Source organism: Oncorhynchus nerka, linkage group LG6 (genome assembly GCF_034236695.1).
Source record: "Oncorhynchus nerka isolate Pitt River linkage group LG6, Oner_Uvic_2.0, whole genome shotgun sequence".
NCBI lineage: Eukaryota > Metazoa > Chordata > Actinopteri > Salmoniformes > Salmonidae > Oncorhynchus > Oncorhynchus nerka.
In genome coordinates this window covers 56602812-56616989 of record NC_088401.1, presented here as the reverse complement: position 1 = coordinate 56616989, position 14178 = coordinate 56602812, and the positions used below count along the sequence as shown (strand labels likewise).

Below are 14178 nucleotides of genomic sequence, written 5' to 3'. Positions count from 1 at the left end.
AAATTAGCAAAAGTAATATGGAATTTCCATGGAGGTTGCTAGCTAAATATGCTAACGAGCACAAACGAAAATAAGCACATTCCAAATACAGGCAATTCAGCTCATAAAGCTATTCATGTATAGGTAGGATCTACCAAATGTCATTTTTGGTGTGTTTGGACATTTGCAAGTGAATATGAACAAGAGACATTGTGGAAATTAACAAAAAATGTTGATGCATGCTTGTCTGCTCTGAAGCAGCATGTTGTGTACACACTGTCTGTCTTGAGTCGCTAGCGCAACGGGCAAGCCTGCTTTGCTCAGAGAAGATGGGGGAGGAGCAGACAGGCCAAGAACAGAGAGAAGGAAAATACAAGGAAATCAAAAGATAGCAGTGGCAGCTGTATAGACAACGCATGCAAGGGCTTTGACATCTCAAACGTGGCAGAAAGCTGACACAATATGATGCCCTGTCACCTTATTAATTCAGTAACTTACTTAGATAACTAGCAAGTTAAACTTAGGGGTCACGTTAACACAGAATTCTTCATTTTTCATGCAGGAAAATAGCATTTCCACCATCCCACCGAAGAGACAGTAACACCATCTCAGATTGATATGCCAGAGGGGATGTCTGGTGGGATCACATCCTATTAGTTGTATATTGAGATATCAATAGCCTGTCCTTATTGTCTCTTAAAAATATTGCTTCTGTGGAGTTAAACCTGCCAGTTATTTTTTCCATTTTGATCTTGATCCAACATATTGGATTGGACAGTTTAGATTGCTTATCCCAATGTTCCGTTGGTAATCTGGAGGATACATGCTTACAGAGAGTTGATGAGGTCAGATTTCTGGAAGGGGCATGCAGTCCACCTTATTTAGTCTGGTCTCTGTCATTGACATGACACAACCGAAATCGTCGTCTGAAGGAGAATCGGACCAAAACACAGCGTGGTAAGTGTTCATGATTCTTTATTAACCAAAACAAAACAAAAACCAAAATAACAAAGGGGGGAAAAAAATGAAACAGTTCTGTAAGGTGCATAAACTATACAGAAAAACAACTACCCACAAATCACAGGTGGGAAAAAAGGCTGCCTAAGTATGATGCCCAATTAGAGATGATAGACAGCTGCTTCTGATTGGGAACCACACTCAGCCAAAAACAAAGAAATAGAAACCAGAGAAATACAGAAACTAGAATGCCCACCCTAGTCACACCCTGGCCTAACCAAAATAGAGAATAAAAGCCTCTCTATAGCCAGGGCGTGACAAGAAAGAGCAATGCTTCCACTCTCCACTCTCCACAATCATTACAAACAGACTTCTGACCAATTTACATTTCCCCATTACTTTAGTAAAATTGTATTTATTTATTTATTCATTTACCCCTATATACAGTGGGGGAAAAAAGTATTTAGTCAGCCACCAATTGTGCAAGTTATCCCACTTAAAAAGATGAGAGAGGCCTGTAATTTTCATCATAGGTACACTTCCGGACGCATGACTTTCAACCTTTGTCTCTCCCGAGCCCGCACGGGAGTTGTAGCGATGAGACAAGATAGTAGCTACTAAACAATTGGATACCACGAAATTGGGGAGAAAAAGGGGTAAAATTCACAACAAAAAAAACCCCAAAAAAACTACAATGTGATTTTCTGGATTTTTTTTCTCATTTTGTCTGTCATAGTTGAAGTGTGATGAAAATTACAGGCCTCTCTCATCTTTTTAAGTAGGAGAACTTGCACAATTGCACAATCGGTGGCTGACTAAATACTTTTTTGCCCTACTGTATAAGTCTTGCAATTATTCATTATTTTCCTATTGTCCAATTAGGACGCCAGCCTCAATATTCTAGCCAATCACTCAGCTAGTCAATGTTGTGTGGATTATGCAACACTGGCTTTGGCTCATATCATCAGAGAATGCCCTCAGGCTCAGAGTGTGGCCACAACCCTTCAGTTGACAGACTGCCAAGACACAAGCTCAGACTGGATCTTTCATCAGAGAATCAATGAAAGCCCCCTCAATGAAAAGCCCCCCCCCCCTCCCTGTGAAACTTGGTGGAAGACATTTTTGACCATCTTTCTGGGTTCTGTCCTCAGTATTTGTTTAATGTGCCGCCTATCTGTGTGACTTTCTCTAATGTCTTTCTCTGTGTCCTGCCCTCAGTACTAGAGGTGCATCTAAATCACAGTTCCAACAAGTTAGACCCGTTCCGAAATGGACCCGGGGCTCTCCCACCTGGACTCTATATGCATAAATTCCTTTTTTAAATATAGAGACCCATTCCGAACGGACCTGAGGACAACCGGACCCGGTCCATTCAGACCCGGGAAAGGTCCACACCCAGTCAGATCACATCCGAGTGAAGGAAGCCGCAGAAAAGCCTATTTTGTTTGCTATGTTATTATCTGGAGGGAGACATACATGTAAACAGAGCCAATGAGCCGCTATACCAGCAGGCAGGGGAGGACCTGTGCCATGTGTGTGAGTGGACTGGGGTGCAGGCAGCAGGAAGGGAGAAAGAGAATGTCACCAGCCAAGCCGAATCGCTTGCACTGATAGACTAACTTCTAGCTGATTTATATAGTTCCTGTCTTAACTGCATCAAACCAAGACAATAAGCATGTTAAGCTAGCTAGCTCGTTAGCTAAGCTAGCTGGCTAGGCTAATTGAGGCATATAGACTACGCTTTTCCCTGTCTTTCCCCAACAACGACGCGACTCTATTCGGATAATACAGTGGCAGCCTACCTGTTGGCTCTTGGTCGTTGTAGCCTATCCTTCTCACTTTAACTTTGAATTCCGTCATTTTAATTATATCTTCCATTGATCTCCTAACATGCTTGTCACACACGGCGGCTCGATGACTGCAGTGCCTCTTTGATGGTTTGTGATTGGCTGACAACAACAACAACAACAAGCTATACGTGCCAATCTCGTGAAAAGCCTGAGCAGAAGAATAATTATATAATTCTCTCTTTCTACTGCAGCAGGCCCGTCGGGTCTGTATGGGCCCTTACTGGCAAATCAGTTATAATTACACATACATAACGAGACCGGTTACAATCAAATCAGATCCAACCTAGACTCGTGAGATCATTACGAATTCTCAGGGTCTCAGGTATTCAGGTACAGGTGGACCTGAATATGTGTCTCTCTGTGTTCTGTCCTCAGTACTGGACTGATGTGTACCTGAGCTGGAACCCAGAGAAATACCCTGGGGTTCAGAACCTACGTTTCCCCTCCAGCCAGATCTGGACCCCTGACATCCTCCTCTACAACAGGTGAGCTCCCACATTCCTCCTCTGCTCCCATCATCCTCCTCTCTCCTCCCACAACCCCCCTCTCCTCCCATCATCCTGATCTCCTGCCATGATCCTCCCATTCTACAGATGAGCTCTCACTTTACAAGAGGTGGAACAACCATCCCCTGTTATATGACAACTTTGTGATGCAGTCATTATGATTGATCCTTTCTTGGGATGAATTTCGAGCTGACATTGTCTATAAACCAACAGCATCGGAGCATATGTGATCTGCCATCACCCTGCCTGGAGGGACAGGGTTTGAATAGGAAATATGTTTACAGACATGTTTAGTGCAAAACTCCCTCAGATTGTGTGTGTGTGTGTGTGTGTGTGTGTGTGTGTGTGTGTGTGTGTGTGTGTGTGTGTGTGTGTGTGTGTGTGTGCGCGCACGTGTTAGCATTGACAGGCAGTTGGGTAAGCATGTTTTTAGACGTTCACGGTGTTTGGGATACAGGTGCGGTTTGTGTTGTCTTGTCTCATCTCTCCCTTTATCACCCCCTCCTCCTGTTAGTGGCAAATTTACAGAGATTGTATCTACCCCTCTTCACTTAGCTATGTAGGGCAAAACACAAGCAAATTCACTGGTTAGACAAGTGAGAAAGAGAAATACATGGAGTGGGTAGAGACACATAATTACAATCTCCATGCATGTAATCACCACACACACATCACAGCATCACAGGATCACAGGATTAAGGAGAAAAAACAAAAAGTATTTCATCCTGATTTTAAAAGTCCTGCTGCATTTAGAATAGGGATTACTCCTCTCCTAACCTCTCACCCCTCTCTTTACCTAACCTGCCTCCCCTCTCTCCCTCACTTTGTCCAAAAGGGTAACTAGTGCAGGAGATTTCCTTCTCATTCATGTAAAAGGTGCCTATTCTATTATATCCTGTTCTGTTCTATTCTATTCTATTATGTTATATTCTATTATGTTCTATTCTGTACTGTTCTATTCTATTCTATTATGTTATATTAATTCAATTCAATTCAATTCAATTCAAGGGCTTTATTGGCATGGGAAACATGTGTTAACATTGCCAAAGCAAGTGAGGTAGACAACATACAAAGTGAATATATAAGGTGAAAAACAACAAAAATGAACAGTAAACATTACACATACAGAAGTTTCAAAACAGTAAAGACATTACAAATGTCATATTATATATATATATATATATATATATATATATATATATATATACAATGTACAAATAGTTAAAGGACACAAGATAAAATAAATAAGCATAAATATGGGTTGTATTTACAATGGTGTTTGTTCTTCACTGGTTGCCCTTTTCTCGTGGCAACAGGTCACAAATCTTGCTGCTGTGATGGCACACTGTGGAATTTCACCCAGTAGATATGGGAGTTTTTCAAAATTGGATTAGTTTTCGAATTCTTTGTGGATCTGTGTGATCTGGGGGAAATATGTATCTCTAATATGGTCATACATTGGGCAGGAGGTTAGGAAGTGCAGCTCAGTTTCCACCTCATTTTGTGGGCAGTGAGCACATAGCCTGTCTTCTCTTGAGAGCCATGTCTGCCTACGGCGGCCTTTCTCAATAGCAAGGCTATGCTCACTGAGTCTGTACATAGTCAAAGCTTTCCTTAATTTTGGGTCAGTCACAGTGGTCAGGTATTCTGCCGCTGTGTACTCTCTGTTTAGGGCCAAATAGCATTCTAGTTTGCTCTGTTTTTTTGTTAATTCTTTCCAATGTGTTAAGTAATTATCTTTTTGTTTTCTCATGATTTGGTTGGGTCTAATTGTGCTGTTGTCCTGGGGCTCTGTAGGGTGTGTTTGTGTTTGTGAACAGAGCCCCAGGACCAGCTTGCTTAGGGGACTCTTCTCCAGGTTCATCTCTCTGTAGGTGATGGCTTTGTTATGGAAGGTTTGTGAATCGCTTCCTTTTAGGTGGTTGTAGAATTTAATGTCTCTTTTCTGGATTTTGATAATTAGTGGGTATCGGCCTAATTCTGCTCTGCATGCATTATTTGGTGTTTTACGTTGTACACGGAGGATATTTTTGCAGAATTCTGCGTGCAGAGTCTCAATTTGGTGTTTGTCCCATTTTGTGAAGTCTTGGTTGGTGAGCGGACCCCAGACCTCACAACCATAAAGGGCAATGGGCTCTATGACTGATTCAAGTATTTTTAGCCAAATCCTAATTGGTATGTTGAAATGTATGTTTCTTTTGATGGCATAGAATGCCCTTCTTGCCTTGTCTCTCAGATCGTTCACAGCTTTGTGGAAGTTACCTGTGGCACTGATGTTTAGGCCAAGGTATGTATAGTTTTTTGTGTGCTCTAGGGCAACAGTGTCTAGATGGAATTTGTATTTGTGGTCCTGGTGACTGGACCTTTTTTGGAACACCATTATTTTGGTCTTACTGAGATTTACTGTCAGGGCCCAGGTCTGACAGAATCTGTGCATAAGATCTAGGTGCTGCTGTAGGCCCTCCTTGGTTGGTGACAGAAGCACCAGATCATCAGCAAACAGCAGACATTTGACTTCAGATTCTAGCAGGGGGAGGCTGGGTGCTGCAGACTTTTCTAGTGCCCGCGCCAATTCGTTGATATATATGTTGAAGAGGGTGGGGCTTAAGCTGCATCCCTGTCTAACCCCACGACCCTGTGTGAAGAAATGTGTGTGTTTTTTGCCAATTTTAACCGCACACTTGTTGTTTGTGTACATGGATTTTATAATGTCGTATGTTTTACCCCCAACACCACTTTCCATCAGTTTGTATAGCAGACCCTCATGCCAGATTGAGTCGAAGGCTTTTTTGAAATCAACAAAGCATGAGAAGACTTTGCCTTTGTTTTGGTTTGTTTGGTTGTCAATTAGGGTGTGCAGGGTGAATACATGGTCTGTTGTACGGTAATTTGGTAAAAGCCAATTTGACATTTGCTCAGTACATTGTTTTCATTGAGGAAATGTACGAGTCTGCTGTTAATAATAATGCAGAGGATTTTCCCAAGGTTACTGTTGACACATAGTCCACGGTAGTTATTGGGGTCAAATTTGTCTCCACTTTTGTGGATTGGGGTGATCAGTCCTTGGTTCCAAATATTGGGGAAGATGCCAGAGCTAAGTATGATGTTAAAGAGTTTTAGTATAGCCAATTGGAATTTGTTGTCTGTATATTTGATCATTTCATTGAGGATACCATCGACACCACAGGCCTTTTTGGGTTGAAGGGTTTTTATTTTGTCCTGTAACTCATTCAATGTAATTGGAGTATCCAGTGGGTTCTGGTAGTCTTTAATAGTTGATTCTAAGATCTGTATTTGATCATGTATATGTTTTTGCTCTTTGTTCTTTGTTATAGAACCAAAAAGATTGGAGAAGTGGTTTACCCATACATCTCCATTTTGGATAGATAATTCTTCGTGTTGTTGTTTGTTTAGTGTTTTCCAATTTTCCCAGAAGTGGTTAGAGTCTATGGATTCTTCAATTGCATTGAGCTGATTTCTGACATGCTGTTCCTTCTTTTTCCGTAGTGTATTTCTGTATTGTTTTAGTGATTCACCATAGTGAAGGCGTAGACTCAGGTTTTCCGGGTCTCTATGTTTTTGGTTGGACAGGTTTCTCAATTTCTTTCTTAGATTTTTGCATTCTTCATCAAACCATTTGTCATTATTGTTAATTTTCTTCGGTTTTCTATTTGAGATTTTTAGATTTGATAGGGAAGCTGAGAGGTCAAATATACTGTTAAGATTTTCTACTGCCAGGTTTACACCTTCACTATTACAGTGGAACGTTTTACCCAGGAAATTGTCTAAAAGGGATTGAATTTGTTGTTGCCTAATTGTTTTTTGGTAGGTTTCCAAACTGGATTCCTTCCATTATATCCTATATCTATTATATCCTGTTCTGTTCTATTCTATTCTATTATATTACGTTCTATTCTATTCTATTCTATCCTGTTCTATTCTATTATGTTCTATTCTATTATGTTCTATTATATTATATCCTGTTCTATTATATTCTATTATGTTATATTCTATTATGTTCTATTCTATTCTATCCTGTTCTATTATATTCTATTATATATGTTATGTTCTATTATGTTCTATTCTATCCTGTTCTATTCTATCATATCATATTCTTCATATAAAATTAACATGCTTCTAGTATTTTTGGTGTGCGTACATTTATGACACTATAAATGTTAAATGATTGCTAGGGTCATTGGTTTGGGTCATTTTGAAGTAAACATCACAGATGTTGATGAATTTCACCATGAGAGCAGGGTTAACCTTGTAGACCTTCTAATATCATGGTGCTGCAAAATATAATCAGTTTTATAGCAGTGCTGCTGAGGTTTAGCTGCCCCAAAGGGAACCTTACATTTACAGTCTCCTGCAATGATATGCACCATTGACACACACACACACACACACGGTAAACACAGTACTTTGAGACTCACACACACTGCACCCTCACATGGCACGCACGCACGCACGCACGCACGCACGCACGCACGCACGCACGCACGCACGCACGCACGCACACACACACACACACACACACACACACACACACACACACACAAAAAGCACCAGACTTTAATGACACACACACCATTAAACCGTTCGTCATGAATGTGCAACCAATAACATGCTGGTCTGGCAGCAGTGTATATAGCTGAGGCACCCAGGCTCTTCAGTATGCTTCATAGATGAGAGAACGTAAATATTCATTTATTCAATTCTATTGTAATTTAATGGGAGGGGATTGACTCAGTTTAATACATCATTAGTGTTCATCAAAAGACCATTTCATTATTGAATGCTTTATAAGTACACACAAAAGAAGGATCAACAACATGTGACAGATTATGCATTGTTTTTCTGCATTCCATTTCATTCGTTCCCCCTCTGAAAGATCCTGTCACATCTCAGACTGCCTGGTATTCAGCCGCCAAGGGACGTTGAACACGTCTGATTTCTGTTTGTTTGCGACTCAATGCATAGCAGGATTAGACTATAAAACATTGTTGATTGCATTGGTAAACTTTCGGCAGCATTGAGTTAGCTGTGAATGAATCCTGAATAGCAACATGTGTTTCCTAAAGAATATGTGCTGAATATAATAGCATGGGGGTGTGAAATGCTGTACATTACTGTATGATACAAAAACAACTCAAACATGACACATACACACCACCTTTCAAAAGTTTGGGGGTCACTTAGAAATGGCCTTGTTTTTGAAAGAAAAGCAAATTTGTAGTCCATTAAAATAACATCAAATTGATCAGAAATACAGTGTAGACATTGTTAATGTTGTAAATGACTGTTGTAGCTGGAAACGGCTGATTGTTAATGGAATATCTACATAGGCGTACAGAGGCCCATTATCAGCAACCATCACTCCTGTGTTCCAATGGCACGTTGTGTTAGCTAATCCAAGTTTATAATTTTAAAAAGGCTAATTGATCATTAGAAATCCCGTTTGAAATTATGTTAGCAAAGCTGAAAACTGTTGTTTTTATTAAAGAAGCAATAAAACTGTCCATCTTTAGACTAGTTGAGTATCTGGAGCATCAGCATTTGTGGGTTCGATTACAGGCTCAAAATGGCCAGAAACAAAAAACTTTCTTCTGAAACTCATCAGTCTACTCTTGTTCTGAGAAATGAAGGCTATTCCATGCAAGAAATTGCCAAGAAATACAACTCTGTGTACTACTCCCTTCACAGAGGAGCAAACTGGCTCCAACCAGAATAGAAAGAGGAGTGGGAGGCCCTGGTACACAACTGAACAAAAGGACAAGTACATTAGCGTCTAGTTTGAGGAAGTCAATGTTTTTATTGTTGTGCTGACCGATCAGACCATGGACATCCGGGTGACAGAACATAGGATAGCACAGTACAGATCAGAATAATACACTAGCAATCAACTATAGGGTACGTATAGCCCAGACATACTATTACACAGTTACACGACAGGACATTGAGCAGCGCTGCCTATTACAATCATATATCAGGGGTGTGTGTTGACAAATTGCCATCCTAATCTGGTGTGGTTGTGTGTACACGTCTCCCATCTGTCCAGATATCATATTAAACAGACAGGCAGCCATTCCAGGAAGTGTTCACTCTCGTCTGTCTGTCAATAGAGTGTATCAACTGCACAAGCCCCTGTGTGTGTGTTTCTTTAGCCTTGACTCTCAATTAGGACCGGTGTGACTGTGACAGTATTGTGAATGGACACGTTAGGTTTTTAAAAAACGGGTAAGATCATCACTCTCTCTCTCTCTTCCTCCCTCCTCTGCATTGAAAATGGTTTATATGTGTATTTGTACTGGGAACAAATTGAGACGAGGCTCACATAGACGTTGTCTGTTGTCATTACACTGATGCTCAGTGTGAGAGGCATGCAGAGACAGAGAGAGGGACATATGTTCTGTCCCAACTCCCACTCATCAGGCCCCTGGGGCGGTTTCACTGTACAGTCTATGCCTGATCCTAGTGATCTGAGGGCAGTGAAGGCACATGGGGAATGATACACAGGGAACATTCTCTTCTTCTTTCTTCCTCTCAGGGTAGACTGGACGGACTGTCTCTTCTGACCTGGTTGGATGTTTCCTTCATATATTTTACTTCTCTCTTCTCTCTGTGTCTTTCATTGGGTTCTATCGCTCTGTCTCTCGTCTCACTCTCCTATATCTTTCTCTCTTATCTCGTCTCTCTCTCTCTCGTCTCTCTTTCGTCTCTTTTGTCTCTATCGCCTCTCTCTCGTCTCTCTTGTCTCTATCGTCTCTCTCATCGCTCTCATCTTTCTCTCTCTCGTCTCTCTTGTCTCTCTCGCCTCTCTTGTCTCTATCGCCTCTCTCTCGTCTCTCTTGTCTCTATCATCTCTCTCTCGTCTCTCTTGTCTCTATCGTCTCTCTCATCGCTCTCATCTTTCTCTCTCTCGTCTCTCTTGTTTCTATCGTATCTCTCGTCTATCTCTCTCATTGCTCTCATCTCGTCTCTCTCTCTCTCTCGTCTCACTCTCCTATATCTTTCTCTCTTATCTCTTGTCTCTCTCTCTCTCGTCTCTCTCTCTCATTTCTCTCTTTCTCGCCTCTCCCTGTCTCTCATCTCTCTCTCGTCTCTCTTGTCTCTATCGCCTCTCTCTCGTCTCTCTTGTCTCTCTTGTCTCTATCGCCTCTCTCGTCTCTCTTGTCTCTATCGCCTCTCTCGTCTCTCTTGTCTCTATCGTCTCTCTCTCGTCTCTCTTGTCTCTATCGCCTCTCTCTCGTCTCTTGTCTCTATCGCCTCTCTCGTCTCTCTTGTCTCTATCGTCTCTCTCTCGTCTCTTGTCTCTATTCCCTCTCTCTCGTCTCTCTTGTCTCTATCGCCTCTCTCTCGTCTCTCTTGTCTCTCTCGTCTCTCTTGTCTCTCTTGTCTCTATCGCCTCTCTCTCGTCTCTCTTGTCTCTATCGCCTCTCTCTCATCTCTCTTGTCTCTATCGTCTCTCTATCGTCTCTCTCATCGCTCTTATCTCTCTCATCGCTCTCGTCTTTCTCTCTCTCGTCTCTCTCTTGTTTCTATCGTATCTCTCTCGTCTATCTCTCTCATTGCTCTCATCTCGTCTCTCTCTCTCTCATTTCCCTCGTCTCTCTCTCTCTCTCTTGTCTCTCTCTCTCATCTCTCTTTCTCACTCCCTGTTTGGGTACCCAGTTGAACTGCTTCATCTCTTTTTCGCGTGTGTGTGTGTGTGTGTGTGTGTGTGTGTGTGTGTGTGTGTGTGTGTGTGTGTGTGTGTGTGTGTGTGTGTGCATGCGTGCGTGCGTGCGTGCGTGCGTGAGTGGAGGTGCAGCAGGAGGCGTTGAGTGAGTAGAGAAGACAGTAAGGTGTCACGTCCCCTGGTGCAGGAACCTGTCACCACCTCTATTGTTTGTCTGGTTTCTGTATGTCGCCAGAGCGCGTTGCCCCCTTTCACTGTCCCCACATGTTCAAGACTTTACTCTTTACATCATGTGCGCGTGATTTGAACTCTGCCCCCTCTCTCTGTCCCCTCTCCCAGGGATATCACCTATCACCTGTCCTCTCATGCATCTGTGCTTTTATTGTTTGAGTGAAAATGGACTTGTGTGTGTGTTCTCTATCGTTTGTATTTCGTTTCCTCTGCTTTGTGATGCACCCTGTTCTGAGCTCGGTGTGTGCTCTGCATGTGTCTCTGTGTTCAGATTGCATGTACGTGTGTGTGTGTGTGTGAGTGTGTAAATGCACTCTCTGGCTACACACTAGCTGATACAGAACGCAGAGCTCTGAATAAAGCCCTGCCCATGCATACATCTCCCATTGCCCAGCCAACACAGATACACTCATCCTGCACGCTCATGTGCACATTGCACACACACACACGTACAGGCACGCACACACAGACACACACAGGCGCGTGCTCGCATCTCATCCTGCCCGACCAGCACAGATCGCACACCTACAGCAAGTAGAGATAAATGACGACTAAACTCTGAAAAGGTAGATCATTCGATCCACTGAGTCAAACAGGAAGACGAGATGGAGAAAATAGATAAATCAGCAAATCCTCTCTAAGGCTCGGGCCACTCTTTTGTCACCGCTGAATGTGTGTAAGCCGGGGGATTGTGTTCCCAGGCGCGGCTATGTTATCGCTTGGGGTGTCTCGCGGTTGTCGGGGGGGATAAGTGGTCGTTGATAGGGGTCTGAATAAAACTGTCAGGTGCCTTAATGGGTTTCCACTCTTGGGGATGGACCACTGATAAAAGGGGAAGGCATGGTCTGCCCGATAGGACCTGCAGTGTGTTTGTGTGTGTGTGTTTCGTTCCTGGAACTGTGCTGCTTGGTGCTACCTGTGCTAGTTACATTGTGGTTATGTATTTGCATGCGTGAATATTATATCTGATCCTGGATCAGTCACAGAGTTAAGATTCTTCACCCAATCGCTCCAACTATAACTTCAACCCCAGTCCCAGTCGGAACTAAGCCCTAGAACCATCCCCATAGCCCTAGCTCCCCGCATCACCACTAGCCTCATCGTCCTTTCCAGTACAAGCATATCCAATGTGAGTTGAGTCATGAGGTAGCCTGCAACCTACAGATCCTCTAGACCATGAGTGTCAAACTCTGGCCCGTGGGCCAAATTTGGCCAGCGGGGTAATTATATTTGGCCCGCGAGACAATACCAAATTACTACTAGAGCTGGCCGCCGGTATTATACAGCGCATTCACCACTAATACTACGAATCCCATAATGCTCTGCTGTTTTCGCGCGCCAATCAGGACAGGACCCAGAAACGCTCTCTCCTCTGTGACACTAGTCATAGCAACATAGACGCTACAACTGTCAGCGAGCTAACCCTTCCCAAAAATGGCGAAAAGAAAGGCAGAAAACAGGAGCTTTCTGGACAAGTGGGAGGCAGAATATCTGTTTACATATGTAAAAGACAAACCTGTTTGTCTTGTTTGTGGAGTCAACGTGGCTGTAAGTAAGGAGTACAACATTAGACGACACTATGAAACGAAACACCATGACAAATACAAGGACCTGGACATGACTCAAAGGAGCCAGAAAGTAGAGGAGATGAAAAGAAGTTTGGTTTCACAACAGAATATGTTTAAAAAAGCCACATCACAAAGCGAGGCTGCTGTAAAGGCTAGTTATATAGTGGCAGCAGAGATCGCAAAATCAGCCCGGCCCTTTAATGAGGGAGAGTTCATGAAAAAGTGCATGATGAAGGTTTGTGACCTCGTATGCCCAGAGAAAAACAAGCATTTTCAAACGTGAGCCTGAGCAGGAACACAGTAGCTGATCGCACATGTGATCTTGCCACCAATCTGTATGACCAGCTGATGGAAAAGGGAAAAGATTTTGTTGCGTTCTCCCTCGCTGTGGATGAGAGCTGCGACGCATCTGATACTGCTCAGCTGTCAGTCTTCATCCGTGGAGTGGACTCAAATCTGTGTGTTACGGAGGAGCTATTAGGATTCAAATCAATGCATGGCACAACCACAGGAAAGGAAATCTTTGAGGAGGTTTCCAAATGTGTAACTGAAATAAAGCTGCCGTGGGATAAACTCGTTGGATTAACGACAGATGGTGCGCCAGCGATGTGCGGTAAAAAGAGTGGACTGGTGGGCATGGTTCGGGAGAAGATGCGGGAAGAGAACTGTTTACCACTGCATCATACATCAGGAAGCACTGTGTGCCAAAGCCCTAAAGATGGAACATGTTATGACCACAGTAACACAGGTAGTTAACTTTATAAGAGCCAAAGGTCTAAATCACCGCCAGTTTAAATCTTTTCTGGAGGAGTGTGGTTCGGAATACGCAGACGTGCCGTATCACACAGAGGTGAGATGGCTAAGCAGAGGAAAAGTACTGAACAGATGTTTCGAGCTGCGTGAGGAAATATGTCAATTCCTGGAAACCAAAGGGAAGGATACAGCAGAGCTCCGGGAGCAAAAGTTCCTGTGTGAGCTGGCCTTTCTCTGTGACATCTCGAGCCATCTCGATGCGCTGAACCTGCAGCTTCAGGGGCGGGGGCGCATCATCACAGACATGTACGCTGCAGTGAGGGCCTTCAAAACTAAACTGTGCCTGTGGGAGAATCAGATGCTGCAAGGAAACCCTTGCCATTTTCCCTGCTGCCAATCCATAAAAGCGCAGATCTCTACCGCCGATTTGCCGACTTCGATGCCCAGAAATGCAAGTTTGAACTGCTTAGTAATCCCTTCGCAGTTGATGTGGAAAATGCACCAACCAACATCCAAATGGAGCTGATTGAACTCCAGTGCAACGACACGCTGAAGTCAAAGTATGATGCTGTGGGCGCCGCACAGTTTCCACGGTTCATCCCTGACACAATGCCTCAGCTCCGCACCCAAGCTGCTCAGATGCTCTCCATGTT

At 43.2% G+C, this 14178-nt stretch overlaps 1 protein-coding gene across 2 annotated transcripts in view; it reads left to right on the top strand.

Moving 5' to 3' along the window:
* LOC115130696 (neuronal acetylcholine receptor subunit alpha-7-like) overlaps positions 1 to 14178 on the top strand; it is a 112386-nt gene that overhangs the window by 73897 nt on the left and 24311 nt on the right. For both annotated transcript variants that reach the window (XM_065019705.1, XM_065019704.1), the window contains exon 4: positions 3162 to 3271. In XM_065019705.1, the coding sequence (XP_064875777.1) occupies positions 3162 to 3271 (110 nt within the window). The remainder of the gene's footprint in view (positions 1 to 3161; positions 3272 to 14178) is intronic.